Raw genomic sequence first — 16,081 nt, 5'->3', positions numbered from 1 at the left:
AACACAGCACCAAATAGAAGTGTAATCCAAAAGAGCATGTGGCCCTCCACTTCCTACCAAGGACACCCTTCTTGGTTCAAGGTTAAACTGCATCCTCCTTGTCTGGCAAGGGCATAGATTCACGCCATTTCCCCAGCAAGCTTCTTCAACTTTCATTACTCCAGATCAATTGGCTTTACTTCTAAAATACCTCAAAAGTTAAATGACTGTACAACTGTACTCAATCTCAAAAATATATTCATTTTCATTGATTTTTAAAGTTTTTATTTATTATTTGTGTGTGTATATATCTGGAGAGACAGAAAGACAATGAAAAGAAAGAGACAGAGAGGGGTACTGGCAGGTACAGGTATGGAGGCCAGAGGACCACTTCATCTATTGCTTCACTCCTACCTTTACATGGGTTCTAGAAGTTAAACGTTGGTCCTCTGTCTTGAACAGCAAGTATTGTTACTTCCTGAGCCATCTTGCTGCCTTTCTTGTTTTATGTATATACTTTAAGCCAAGGTAATATCCTCAAAGAATAGAGGGACCACATGTTACTCTTAACTTAAGACCCGAAGACGTGTTGGCTGATTCTTCTTATAGTCAGGAAGAGTCTCTCAGGACATGCCATATTATAACCTGAAAACCATCTTCCAAGACTGCAATAAAATGAACTGTTTTGTGAAGGTTAAGAGAATGGGCAGAACGTAATGGGACCTCTAATCCTCCTGTGAACACAGGGGCTGAGATGTGCAGTCAGCACCCTGACCTTGCCTCAAGGAAACTACAAAAAGAGGGATGTTTGAGAGTGACCAATTAAGACTGCATATCTTACCTCTAAGCTCGAATAGAGAAAATGTACACAGAAGGATTTTATAAGGTTTAATGGGCCAGCTCGAAGGCAGAGATAAAATCAGGGTCCTACGTTGAATTCTAACAACGTAGAATAACATGGGGAGATTGTTGAAGCTTACCCATACCAGAGCGCGCTGGGTTTCTATTGCCCTTCTCAAGAACCAAGGATCAAGCAGTCTCTTTTGAGGTTGTGGGAGTTTGCAGAATATCTGACATCTGAGGAATAGGGCCTCTGAGAGGCTCAGCAAGTCAGGATCCTGCTACCAACCCTGCCAACCAGAGTTTGGTCCATAGGACCCATATGATAGAAGAGAAGAAATGACTCTTGCAATTCCTCTGGACTCCACATGAACTCAGTGATGTGTATTTAAGTGCACATGTGTGCGCACACACGCGCGCGCACACACACACACACACACACACACGGTAATAAAGAATAATGTTCATAAAATATTTAAAGAGCTGTAAAAGAGATTAAATTGGAGCACGGGAGGTAGCAAAAGATGGATGGGGAATTTATTTATGGAGCAAGATCCAGAGGAGGCAAACTGAAATCAACTTAAAATTCATGGACTTCCTGTGACTGGAAGAGATAGTCCCCCATTAGTGATGGAGGCCCTGTACTTATAAGCATGTGTGTTATAGGAAGTAGAAATTTTACCTAAAGTTTCAACTTATTTCCAAAATACATAAGGATAACTTGATTTTCCTTTGAGAGGGAACAAAAGTTACCAGGTATCTTGAGGCCAAAAAGAAAATGTGTGGAACCTCTCTTAGGGTTGTAGCCATGACATCCGGCAAAGGAAAATGGGGACACAATTGAAGATAGAAAGTACACTCATGCATATATTAATCTGTACAGACCTCTAGATTTCATGTAGAAACTTGACTGTACACATTGAGGATAGATAATAAAATGGATGCAAGATTTTAATATATTAAATTAATCAAGAACGCAGGAAATCATATGAATGAAGTGCGTGAGGTTCCTCTGGATGATCACAAAAGGGTACACAGGGTAGGAAAGGCTACAGTGTCAGAGGGGTGCAGAAATATTCAAGAGTGAAAAATCTCACATATGTATGCCAAGTGGAGAGCCACACACCAGGAAGCCACTTGATATATCTCCATGTGTACACAGTACACTGCAGCCATGTAGCGCAGTGCTTCTCAATCTGTGGATTGCAGCCCCAACAGGGGTCACATTTCAAATATCCTGCATATCAGATATTTACATTAGGGTTTATAACAGTATCAAAATTGCAGTTATAAAGTAGCAACGAAATAGTTTTATGGTTGCGGTCACCACAACATGAGGAACTGTATTAGAGGGCTGTACCGTTAGAAAGATTGAGAGTCACTGCTTCAGAAGAAGCAAGGAGGCTAAGGGGTAAGAGTAAGAACGGAATTAACTATAACTGCATATGAGTGACCACAATGGGATAATGGAAGTGCTTAGAGAACAGATTGCAGTGGTGCTTATACAACCTCGGTACAATTCCTAAATATCATTGAAACTAAGATTTAAACTGGGCAATTTTTATAGTATCTAAATTCTACTACAACAAAGTTTCTTTTACAATAAAAGTTTAATGAAACTGGCAAAGTAATAGGCCTAGTGTCTTCCTACATTAGTTTAGAAAATAAGATTTTGTTTTATGAGAAAAAGACACACACACCCTTAAATAATCAGAAGAACAACAGGTCGTGGTCGTGAAGTAGCAGAGAAGGTGGCCTGCAAGATGCTAATGTGATACAGGGGAATATTTACACTAAAGATAACTCGTGTGACAAGAGACTGTGGGTCTAAGTTTGTCCACGGCAATGTCAGGAATTTTTAAGGCCATTGGGAGCAGTAATATAACAGAGGGAGTCACCATTGTAACAGAGGCCATGAAATAACAGGGATAAGAGTATGAGAGGATGAATCACCTTGATGCTGTAAGTTTCAATGAGGAATTGGTCTGCAGTCAGGAGGAAACATTACAATGTAAAATTGTTATGTGAAAGTATGGGGATGCCACACCTTCAGCACACGAGGCTGACATGTGACCGTGACCACTCACATTTACACACCCACATTTGCATGCACACACTACACTTGTAGTCTGTGAGATATTGAAGAACAAGCACTTAGTAGAACTCCTTGGGGAGGACGATGAGCTTCCCACTTCAGTCCAAGTACAGAAGTGGTTAATGAAAGAGTTAATTACAGAGATTTATTATAGCGGGTAGGCTCCAAAGGGATGAATAATGTATGAAACAGAGAAAGTTGAGGTTGTCGGGGTCTGAGAAAATAAAAGAGCAGAAACAGGCACAGAATGGAAGAGGGGGAGGACAGGGATGTCTCAGTGTGGTCCCAAGAACTCAAATGTGCAATGACACAAATTCGGGTGCGTCTTAGAGACATAGTGGAATGCCCCTCTTTGGGGCCCTGATCCTGAAACTTACCTTGCTAATGAGCTCCCCGATCATCCCGTTCCAGGAAGTGTTATGGAGTTGGTGGCCATACCTGCCATCAGGGGCCTGGTATATCTCGTATTTGAATCCGAGAGCTTTAGCCAATGCATCCAGCACATCTATGGAGAACCCTTTGTAACGCTTGGGCTGTCCAAGGATATTCTCAGCTACCATCACAAAAGGCTCTTCCTGCAGAAAACAGAATAAACATCCTTCAACCCAACGGACTCACTGACATTTATTCCCAGGGTGTTGGTACATCAATACGATGAGTTGTAACATTAGAATGTTAGAATTAGGGCTGGGGGCATAACTCAACGGAAAAGCAATTGTTTAGCATATGCATAGGTTCCATCCCCAGCATGAACAATAATGACACCAACGGCAACAGCAAGAGTGAAATGTTGGTATTTACCCAATTTCTGCCCAAAGGCTGAACTCCTCTGCCCTTTTCTAAAAGCACTTTATGGACAGTCAAGGTACAGTGCACAGAGCTATGCTCCAGCCAACAGGTCAGCACGGGGCAGTGGGGATTTAATTGCCCTGTGTATATCTTCCTAGCCTCTCTCCTAACCCTCAGACCCCACAATAAAATGGTATATATGCCTTCCTTCTGCTATAGAACCCATACTGACATAGGACTCTGTCCTTAGTATATGCCATCCCTCTACAGTAGCGTTAGAAGAACTGTAACACTTTTTATGAAGCATAATGCCTGGTCATAAAGCTATGTGGTATTAGATGGGAAGAAGACACCATTTTATCTATCAGGTTGTACTAGGAAGTAAGTGCCCGTTAACGGGTCAAAATTACATCATAAGTCAAAGGATGGGAAAGAATTAAACCCTCAGATCATGAATCCAAACTATGCCGAGTTCATACCTACAGTCTATATGCTATGTCCTGGGAGGTAGGTGTCCATCTATAAAACATTCCAGTCATCCATCCCCACCATTTCTTCTTGTGTGAAACTGAACATGAAGGTGCTGAGGGCGAAGAGCCCCAGGGATGCACCTAATGGAGTTACTTTAGTTAAAAGAAACAGAATGTAAGGCTTACTCATGCTATGCACATAGGGAATGCAGAAATGCTGCAGGGGAAGGTTTGTGAGTTTCTTGGTGGGAAGGAAAGAGTATGGCTGACCTACTCAAAAATGAGAAAAATTTAAGATTTTCTAAAAGAAAAAAAGTGAATTAAAAGGGGATGTGAGTCTGAAAATTGTATAAGTCTATGACTCTAGGAAATCTATGTAGAAAAAGAATAACTAATGAACATTTATTCACTGCAAATTTATTATCACTTTTTCCCTCAGCAGCGTGGGCACTAGGAGAATGTCTTCATCTGAATATCTTTCTAGGGAGGCTGGCTACATATACTGTTCTCCTAAGGAGTAGCAGGAGGTGTGGACTTAGTCACATTGATAAAAATTCTTGGGATCCCAGCAGCAGGCAACACGAGTGGTCCTTCAACAGTGTACCCTGGAAATCCCAGAAGTCCTTGGGGAAGACCTTCCATCTCACTCTCTATGAGGTTATTCGTATCATTAGTTGAATGATAGAACTCCTGGGACCTCAAGTGGCTCCTCAAGATCCCCTTCTGAACCCTGCTCAGAGACCTTCATATTCCCTGCTCAAAGCCTGCATTAACCATGGAGTAGCCTCTGACTCAGAGGACCTGGAGAACAAAGTTCCCAGGACATCCCCATGATCCTACCAAGACAGTCACCACTTTGAGAGTCAGTCCTTGGAGGCGGCTGCCCATGGGTCTCTCCTGCAGACTGCCATTCAGGCCCTTCTCTGAGTCCCAGGTCGCCAGCTGTGGAGGAAAAACAGAAGAGTGAGGGATAGAAGACTTGTAAATACCTTAGGAGCTCTTCCTAAACTGGAATCTTAAACCAGACAGCTAGACAGCAACAGCTGGATTTCTTAGAGACCCAGAGGCTTCTCAAAGCCATAAAGAGAAGAGAGATGTATCTAACACACGGTTTCTTTTCTCCCATCATCTCATCTGGAGCCCTAGACTTCCAAAATCCCTAAAATAAAGTCAATTGGTAGAATTTGGCCACTGGAATGAATGTTTATATCTAATTTATTCTGTCCTCCATGAAAACGATGTCACAGTGTCCCCACACTGTGTCCTCTTCCCTAACTGTGCCTTTAACTTTCCATCTGATGGTACCACAATGGGTTAAATTGAGAATAATAATTCAGTTAACAAAAACCACAGGTATATAGCCTGCCAAGCATCTTGGGGCCTGTGGTACCCAGGGCTAAAGTCTCTGCCTATTTTTGCTGTGGTACAAGCTCTATAACTTTTGTGGTTGGAGGTGGAAGCTAGTAGCCAATCACATATGGGTGGTACCTGCCAATATCTTTATGAGTCCTTAGGCTACATATAATAGTCTGCTGTATTTCTGATGCATATTCTAAGAAGATGAAGAGGACACTGCCGTTGGAACAGCAGAGATGACAGACAAAAGTGTTCAAGAATCACTGTTCCTTTCTGCAGTGCTACAAGGTCTCAGAGTAATAATGATCAGATCCTTGTGTTGTCAATAATTCCCAAGTATTATTGAAGAGAATACACACACACACACACATACACACACACACACACACACACACACACACACATACACACACACATACACACACACACATACACACACACACATACACACATACACACACACATACACACACACACACACACACACACACACACACACACACACACGACCCCTTTGGAGTCAACTAAATAAGAACCTTGAAGTCTGGTCATTAATGCTTCTTGACCTACTATTATATCTGCATTTTGGGCTCTTTTAGGGGGCCATTTTTGAATCTTTCTCCATCTATGAAGATTCTGACTTAATTAGCTGGCAGTAGACAATATATGGATATGTTAATTCTCCTGGTGACTCATTCAGCCAGGATGTGAACCACTGCTATTAATTAAATTGGCAGTTCTCAAACTACAGACATGTGCGGGTCACATGGCTTTTCGCTATGCTTTCTGATGAGCCTTTTCATGTCTAACAAGCTCTCCAGCACTCCTGCTGCTATTGCTTCACTGACCACCATTTACATAGCAAGGGGTTAATGGATCGAACAGCTCTATACGCTGAACACTCTTCATTAGGGAAGGAACACAAGGTACCTATTTAACTTCAGATTCATTTCTCTGGACATGTACCATGGGGCCCTAAAAGAGCTGTCAAAGCTGCACTTAAGATACATCTACTCTCCCAGCACTCCCTCGATTTCTGACAATCAACCCAAAGAAGCCACAGTTCTAGAAGTCGAGAGAGATACTATAACTGCGAGACCCCAAACAAAGCCATTAGAACAAGATTATAGAATCCCACACCTGGCCAAAAAGAAGTCTGGCATTTCTTATTGTAACTTTGGACCCAATATCTACTCCATCGTAAATAACAGGATGCTTGCCAGTAGAGACTAAATGATTTAATTTAAAGAATGGTCACAAAGTCTAAAGATGCCATATCATTGCTAACTAATTTGTAGCACACTGGAGTGAAGAGTACATTGAGATTCCCCAGAATTCTAATCAAAGACATCACGGATGTTAATGGTATCATTCTCTGAGAACTGAATCAAGAGAAACCAATGTAGCCATTACCCACCGTAGTTCCAGAAAATAGTACCCTGACTCTGGATTCATGAAGCTGATTAAAATGTAAAGACATGGCTGAAGACATAGCTTAGCAGTTAAGAGTACCCGCTATTCTTACTGAGGACCCAGGTTCAGTTCCCAGAACCCTCAATACTACTTATAATTGCCTATAAGTCTAGTTCTAGAAGATTCAATGTCATCACCAGGCCTCACAAATATTGAATACATGTGGTACACTTACAGAGATGGAGACAAAACACTTGTATACATCAAATAAAAGTAAATTAAATCTTTTTAAAAAATGCTTATCAGAGACAAAACCCAGTCAAGGGTTTGGTTTCCTCTCCCCTTTGTCTGATACAGAATGGGCCTAAGGGGCAGGAATAAGTTGCATTTTGACCACCTGCATCTGCATCCCATAACTGTTTAGCTGATACTGGAGCTGATGATTCCTGATTTGTGGTCCCTACTTCTGGGTGTGGGTAGTGTTTGGAGGTGTCGTTTACCATCAGAACAGTGAAGGCATTCATCATTATGATGACGGCAATCCTGACATAACAGTCTATCACCTGGATATTTTATACCGTGTTTCCATTAGGTTTCTACAGCTGCTGCCAAGCATCACTGGCAGAGGGACAGGATCTTAACACTTGGATATCCTGTCTTGAACGAGCACCTACTGTGATGCTTTGCCTAGCCTTCAGCATCCGGGATGCATTTGTATTGACATTATACTTGGGCACAAGAATTGAGAGTAAAAGCAAAAAGGAGCACGAAATAAAACCCTTGCCTGCTTAGGTTTTAGCTCTCTTGCAGGGTAACCTCTGCCTTTCAATACCTCTCTAAGCATGCTTTGTTTCTACGCACTACTAAGCAGCACTACTCGGCCTAAGACCATTGCAACAGTTTCCTTATTAGTCTCAGTGCTGTCAATTAGCCTTTAATCCACCTCTTTGAGTTGGAATATACCTTTCAAATATGTTAACCAGGCCTGGAGAGATGCCTTAGTGGTCAAGAACACTTATTGCTCTTGCAAGAAACCAAGATTTTCAGCACAAACATGGTAGTCACAACTACCCTTAACTCCAGTTTCAACAGATCTATTTTCCTTTTCCACCTTTCATGGGCATCAAGCATACATAGACACAGACATATATACAGGCAGAATCCTTAAATGCATAAAATACATCTTTAAAACTTTCAAAACAAATAAGTCAAAACACAAAGTAGGTGAATTATCATTTTGTAATAAATCCTCATTCCCTACAGAGTAACTTCAAATATCCCTAAGTCTGACCGAAAAGAACAGCTTTCCCAACCCCAAGTTCACTCTTTCAGCCCAGTTTAGATACTTCCCAGCCCCAGGAATCCTACTCTTCTTGTGCTCATATGTACTTCCTAAACCTTATGTTCAATTCTTTCTGTCCAGGATGGTATTTCTCTTCTTCTGGGTCTGATAAACTATGACTCGTTTTTAAAAATATGTTTACCTTAGAATAGTTTTTAGAATAACAGAAAAGCGGTCGATGTCTCACTGATCATTCTCAGAGCCCATCTTTCCCTGATGTTAGGATACAAACATATCTCGCATATCATACATTGGTATATTATATTCATAACAGCTCATTAACGTTTTTCATGGCCTCCAGGATTTATGCAAAGTTGCACTAGACATGGTCTCCAGAGCCTTAGACTCAGGATAGATCCCTGGGGCAGCTATGAGATCTGATTTCCTGCTCTACTCTCTGGGACCAAACACAGCAGCTAGCCTTGCTCATCGCCATCATCTGGTCCAACCTTGCCTCTGACACCACTGTGGTCTCTTCTCCAGAACAGGCTGCTGTAACTGGTGAAGATTTGGAGAAGACGGGGCCTGAAGGTGTGAGAAGCAGATTTTTATGAATGAGCCATGTATTGTAGCTGGTCTCACCATTTACCTAGATGATGCTCAGAGCATTTGAGACACAAAAGGTTGTCATCAAATACTTGTTAAATATATTCACTCATATTACATTTTCTTACTTATGAACTAGAATGTATCTGTATTTCCTGCCCGCCAAGTTGAGAGGGTAGTAAAGGAATAAAATAATTTTGAAATACCCTTTCATAAACCAGCTTAATTAAGAATCACAAATAGGGTGCAAACCATTTGTACTATATAGCCTGAATAATACATAAAGAAAAATATGTATCGCATATCGGCAGAGTAATAGCAAACAGCCCTCATTACTGCTTATTGCTCATCTTTAATAGGATTTTCACCACTTTGACCGGAAGGAAGACGGAGTGTTACATAAACAATAACTAGCATAACAATTACACGTTCTTATCAATGACTTTTTATGAAAGAAAACGGAAAGAAGTGCATCTGGAGTCTTATCTGTCACTAAGTTAAGGCTCTTCTAAAACAAGCAAAAAAGTCCATGTTCTGTCTGCAATAAACTATGCAGTGGGGTCCCTCATCTCCTAGGAGAAGCATACTTGACCGCTGTCTAGGCCCTAAGACTCCAAGCTAGAGTGATCTGGTGGATCTCGGCAGGTCTGAAGACAGAGAGTTACCCACAGGAGAAGCCCAGATTCATGAAAGCAGGAGCCCTTCTCTATTAAGAAAGTGGGATGCCATCAAACATTTTTGCTACTATTCAGTCAAATCTAGTGGAAGAACATTTAAATCAATGTGGACATCAGCCTTGTGAGCCTGTTTTCACCCTTATCTTTGGTTCTGAAAAAGCTTCGGACTTAAAGGGGGTTTTTGGTTTGTTTTCTTTGCTTTGCTTTCAATATCAACTTTCTCTCTTTGGCCTTTAGGCATACTATAGCCTGCAAAGAAACACTTCAAAGTGAAACGCAAATTCTGTCTTTCAGACACATCAAAGTACAACTGTGTTCTAGGATTCAGGATCCTTGGTGTTGGGCAAGAAAGTTTATTATTCTCCCAGATGAGAACAGAACCCCATGCCCGCGGCTGAGACAATTTCCACAAAGCTATGTGTTCTTGCCCAAATCTCACGACCAGCATCGGCGCTTTCTGAAAGAGGCAACGCCTCATAATATCCTATCTACAATACTAGATCAAGATAGTTCCAATGAGAGGATCCAATGGAGTTTAAAATAATCCCAAAGCTTGCAGTCAGCCAACATAGGAAGGAAAAGTGCCCCATCTCCACCCTAAGGGTATATATGGTGCTCCCAGATCAGAATGCGAGGAGAATGTCTCAGTCAGTAAGAGTCAAATGAGCCTGATAGCCTTGATAAATGGAGAGTCAGAAAAGCTTTTTTACTTGAAGAAGTCCTGACACTTAGTCACAAAGCTCCAGACCATTTCATCCGTGCCTACATACACCGACTGAATTTTGTAGACAGGATGTTGTTTATGGGATCAGTGGATTGATGGCCATAGACACCCACTTTTGACAGCTGACCTGTCAGGATCAGAGCCCAAAAAACTAATTTCTAGCACTGTTAAACAAAACGAGCACTGCTGCTAGGTGATAAGAGCCGTGTTTTCATTCACTGCGGAGATCTGCACCACCCAGACCAGAAGGAAGGATGCAGCAAAGGGTTATGACCGTCATTGCTTGGAAGGAGATATATGGGCTCAAAATCTGATTATGACAAACAACTGTTCCAGAGATCAGCCAATTGGGGAATAAATTTCACAAGCCACTAGACTCAGAAAAATGTATTTCCTGAGTCAATTGGGGGTGCTCTTCATGCTGGAACACCAGCAGGAACTTCAAAACAAGATGTAAGATGTGAGGATTTAGAACTTTGTGGCCCTGTTCTTAGTAAATGCAGGGCTATTAACCCTAAACTGAATAAGATTCTTCTAGAAGATTGGACTTTGTGATCTATCACGTCATTGCACAGGCCGTTCTCTGTTCATGGGAGGGAGGGTGAAAATCTGACTACTTTATAAGCAATCTGACTACTTTATAGCTCAGGGATCAGTTTCCTAGTCTCATTCATTTCAGGGACTGAGCAAGAAAACGGGAAGGAAGGGAGAGAACAGAGATGGGACGGGAGCCCAGGGAAGGAAAGGAGAAAGGGAGGGAAAGGAAGAAGGAAAGTTGACTCACTTAACCCCAAATCCCATGTTTCATAAAACCCAACACCATAATAGATCACTGTCATGTCAGTTGCTACCACTGTACCTGATAGGAAGGTCTCAAGAGAAAACTAGAATTAGAAACTCATTTCATAACCATGGCACTACCAGAGCTAAGGTCCCAAGTGAACTCTATCAACCTGTGACTGGCATCAGCACAGTACAGATGGCGTCATGGAGACAGAGGCTTCAGCAATGATAGGAACAGAGTGTTGGATTATCCTGTCACTGGAAGGGCTTTCCTGAAATAATATGCCCTCCATGATGTTCATTCAGTTGCCACTATTATTGGAAAGCAAATGGACTCAGTGTATGCTTCAAAGCATCATAGGCTTGGAAGGAGAACAAGGTGAAGAAGAACCGATTATCTTGAGTGAGCTTGAATTGGACATTTAGCCAGCAATGATTTCAGAAAATTGATTACAAGTCCTTTCTTTTTGGGAAAGGGGTTCAGGAGATTGAATCAAAGGCCTCACACATGCTAAGCAGCCACTTTACCAGTGAGCTAGTTTCTCAGCCAATTGCCAATTACAACCCATAAGCAAAGCCAAATGCAGGGAAGACGTGCTTAGAAAAAAGACAACATCTGAGAAGCGGAGCGTTAGCTTCTGAGAGCAGAATGTTACATTTTTTTGGCCAAGATTCCTAAAGCAATGTCTAATTGGAGGATTCGTAGGGGGATTCTAGCTTGTGAGAGCCACTAAGACTAGTATGGAGGTTTACACTGCAGAAGCTGTCAGTCAGCACCAGGTTAATAAACTACTACTGAGAAAGGGGCAGGTAAACTCATTAAGTTCCCAGACATACTGTAGGACAGCCACTCATTCTGACAGGGAAGAAATGAAAGGCTATCTCAACCAAGGCCATCTGCACAAGGAATTGAGCACTTGGTGAAAGTTACACTATCTTAAAGCCAGCCCCAGCATAACTTGTCCCAGTAGAGGGCAAAACTGTTAGAATCAGAAATAAAAATGAGGTAAAAGGAGAACTGTGATATATAGAAGCTTCATGGCAAACCTTCACCAAAAGAGAAATAAAAGTTGTCCAGTGATACTGACAGAGAAGATGAGAAAAACTGGAAATGCCACCATTGCCAGGACAACAGGCTCATGATGGCAGCAATGGGTGCACCAGAGGCTTAGCCTCTGTTAATCGAAAGCCCAAGAAACCAAGAGCTCACTGGGATAAACAGACAGTAAAGATGCCATCACTAAAGTCTGTCTGTCTTTCTTTCCTTCTTTCTTTTTCTCTCTTTCTTTCTTTTTTTTCTTTCTCCCTCTCCTAGTAATCTGTTTTCCTCCCTTCTAGTTCCAAATCTTATACTTACCTGTGAATATGGTGCATGTATATTATTATACACATAAATTATATATACACATATACACATATGTAAAATATATATTTAAAATATAGAATCTTATATGGGAGAAAATATATCAATTCTTTCTGAATTTAAGTCATTTCATTTAATATAAATTTCCAGCTCCATTTATTTTCTTAAAATTATCATGATTTCATTATTCTTTATGGCTAAATAAAATACCATCATTTATCACGTTCTTTTATATGCTTATTTATTTTTATCTGTGCACACACATGTATGCATGTGGGGGCCAGATGTCAACACTGGGTGAGGTGTCTTCCTTTGTCATTCTCTGCCTTACTTTTGAAGCTAACAACTCTGTCTAAACATCTAACTAGCCAGGAAGGATCCTCCTGCCTGACTCCCTAGTCCTGTGAAAAATGTGTGCGGCCACACATGGCTTTGGACGTGAGTTCTGGGAATCCATACTCAGGTCTCCATGCTTGTGCAGCAAACACATTACTGACTGACCTGTCTCCTGAGTACCCTGCATTTTGTTGACTCATCTACTGATGGACATCTAGCGCATTGTCTAGCTATTCTGAACAACTATCTAACATTACTATGCCCAACTATCTCTATGACAGGACTTAGAGTCATTGAGTACATATCCAGGAGTGGTGTCACTTAGTCATGTGGTTGATCGATCGATCTATCTATCTATCTATCCATCCATCTATCTATCCATCCATCTATCTATCCATCCATCCATCTAACTACCCATCCATCTACCTGTTTATCTTAGAATCTCCCATAGTTTCTACAGTAGCTGCATTAGTTCACATTCAGACCAGTGAAGAAGGGTCCTCTTTCCTTTCATCCTTGCCATTGTATGTTGTCATTTATTTCCTTGATATTCTGACTAAGGCGAAACAAAATCTCAGAGTAGTTTTAACTTGCATTTCCCTGATGGACAAGGATATTGACCATTTTTAAAACTGCTCAGTTCATTAGCCTACTTACTGACTAGAAGATTCAATTCTGTAGTTCTTTATATATAGTAGCTACTGCCAGTCTACATAAAAGGTAGCTGGCAAAGATTTCTACTATTCTACAGTCTATCCTTTCATGGTAGAAGATGATCTCATCTCTCCTTTGCTGTACAGTTTTTGTATTTCACACAGTCCCATTTGCCAATTCTTAGGGTCATTTCCAGTGCTTTTTAAGTCCTTGTTCAGAAAGTTTTGGCCTATGATTATACTGTGAAATGTATATTCTTTGTATTTCTCTACCAATTCCAGCAAGAAGAAAATACATCAAGATGCATGCAAGGAAGGTCACACACACTACCAAGTTCCCACTCTATAAAGTTGGAGAGAAAATATGACATAGCACTCAAGGGTTATGAGACACAGTGTTAAGTTTGCAAATAGTCAATAAACGACTGACAGTAGCTTTATCTGAAGAAAACTTACACTTAATTTTCAAAAATAAAGAACTTATCTTTACAAAAACATATTTAAAAGCTAGGTATATGCAAGAAATATGTGTGTTCTCCCTCTGAACCATGAGAATGTGTAAAAACTCACCAAAATAGCCCAAATTCGAGATGGATGTTACCAAATGCTATTGAAGATATGGAATTTAAAATATGCAGCCACACTAGAAGGTATGGTTCTTTTTATGGAATAAACATACACTTACCACACAACCCAGCAAATCCACCTCTAGGCATTCTACAAGGGAAACGTAAAATATTCTCATAAAAATATGTGTATGAGAATTTTCACAGATGCTTCATTCATAGTAGCAAAATAAAATGGAACTTCCAAACTGGTCAGCTGATGAATAGATAAATAATATATTTATGCAGCCAAATACTATCTCAGAACTAAAAAGCAGCAAACTACAGACACATGCATCAACACAGATGAAGCTCAAAAGCATTACAGTATGTGAATGAGGCCAGACACGAAAGACCCCCCATACTTCATGGTTCTATTTATATGACAGTCTCACCAAGGCAATATTACAGGTAATGAAAATAGGTCCATGGTTGCCTGAGGCTGGGAATAGAAGGAAAGTATTATATGCAAGAGGAAGCTGGGGTTCTTAAGGGTAATACAAGTGGTTTGTATTTCAAATATTCTGGTAGTAATTATACACTAACATACATTAATCTGTATTTATAAGATGGGCACAGATAATTGCATCTAAATGCCTTGTGTGCTCATGTAAACATTTTGAAAATGAAAAAGCCACATGCTGGCAAATGGGACCAACTTATCATCTGACTTATCTATGACCATTTGGAAAGCATGATTAGAGGGGAGGATTTTCAACGTAACAGTACAACCCAAACCCTGGCAGGACACTTGAGTGATGGTGCTTTAACTACTGGGAGCTACATGGCATCAAGTGGCCAGAAATGAACTGTTGTGGTTGCTGACTATCCCTAGGATAGGATCTAGAAAAGGCTTAGGAGAGAGGAGCCTGTAGGCAATTGGGTAAGAGGTTATCTGCATTTAGGATGGCCTCTTGGTATGTCCATGAGGGATTATCCAAATGAGGTTAATTAAGATAGGAAAAGCAACTTCAACCAGGGCCAGCAGTCCTCCATGGGCTGGGGTCCAGAACTCAAGAAATCGAGTTGAGCAGAGGCATTTGTCTCTCTGTCTTTGTGGTGTGGATGTAATGTGAGCAGCTGTCCCAAAGTTTCCTACTAAGATGATCTAACAACCTTGAATCATGAGACACCCATAAGTCTAGAAAAAAATGAGTGAAACTGCATAAACGTTCAAGAATAACATAAAGTCATGTATGGTGGCATGGTGGCATACACTTTTAATTCTAGCACATAGGAGACTGAGGCAGGAAGAGTGTTATGAGTTCAAGGCTATCCTGGGCTGCATAACAAGATTCTGCCTCAAAAAAAAAAAAAAAAACAAAAAAAAACAAAAAAAAAGGGAGAGGCAAAGATTAAAATAGAGACTGAAGGAACACCCATTCAGAGCCTGCCCCACATATGACCCATACATATACAGCCACCCAATTAGAGAAGATGGATGAAGCAAAGAAGTGCAGGCCTACAGGAACCGGATGTAGATCGCTCCTGAGAGACACAGCCAGAATACAGCAAATACAGAGGCGAATGCCAGCAGCAAACCACTGAACTGAGAATAGGTCCCCCGTTGAAGGAATCAGAGAAAGAACTGGAAGAGCTTGAAGGGGCTCAAGACCCCAAAAGTACAACAATGTCAAGCAACCAGAGCTTCCAGGGACTAAGCCACTACCTAAAGACTATACATGGACTGACCCTGGACTCTGACCCCATAGGTAGCAATGAATATCCTAGTAAGAGCACCAGTGGAAGGGGAAGCCCTGGGTCCTGCTAAGACTGAACCCCCAGTGAACTAGACTATGGGGGGAGGGCGGCAATGGGGGGAGGGTTGGGAGGGGAATACCCATAAGGAAAGGGAGAGGGGAGGGGGATGTTTGCCCGGAAACCGGGAAAGGGAATAACACTTGAAATGTATATAAGAAATACTCAAGTTAATAAAAAAAAAAAAACAAAAACAAAAAAAAAAACAAAACAAAACAAAAAACAAAAAAACAAGCAAACCAAGAAGGGAAGTGAAGTTTACCTGCAAATAACTCCATGCGGGTGGTGATTATATAATATTAAACATAGCATGCCTCAGCTTTTTCTAATGCTCATTTCAGTGTGTGAGATG

At 41.0% G+C, this 16,081-nt stretch overlaps 1 protein-coding gene across 5 annotated transcripts in view; it reads right to left on the bottom strand.

The window, feature by feature from the left end:
- Grid1 (glutamate ionotropic receptor delta type subunit 1) overlaps positions 1-16,081 on the bottom strand; it is a 749,167-nt gene that overhangs the window by 136,559 nt on the left and 596,527 nt on the right. For 4 of the 5 annotated variants that reach the window (XM_039094853.2, NM_024378.3, XM_063275758.1 and 1 more), the window contains 2 exons: positions 5,014-5,115; positions 3,292-3,489 (listed from right to left, as the gene is read on the bottom strand). In XM_039094853.2, the coding sequence (XP_038950781.1) occupies positions 3,292-3,489; positions 5,014-5,115 (300 nt within the window). The remainder of the gene's footprint in view (positions 1-3,291; positions 3,490-5,013; positions 5,116-16,081) is intronic. The other variant, XM_063275757.1, reaches the window with a different exon arrangement.

This window comes from Rattus norvegicus, chromosome 16 (assembly GCF_036323735.1).
Source record: "Rattus norvegicus strain BN/NHsdMcwi chromosome 16, GRCr8, whole genome shotgun sequence".
Lineage (NCBI taxonomy): Eukaryota > Metazoa > Chordata > Mammalia > Rodentia > Muridae > Rattus > Rattus norvegicus.
The sequence above is the reverse complement of the archived record's forward strand: the minus strand, read 5'-3'. Positions and strand labels throughout refer to the sequence as shown.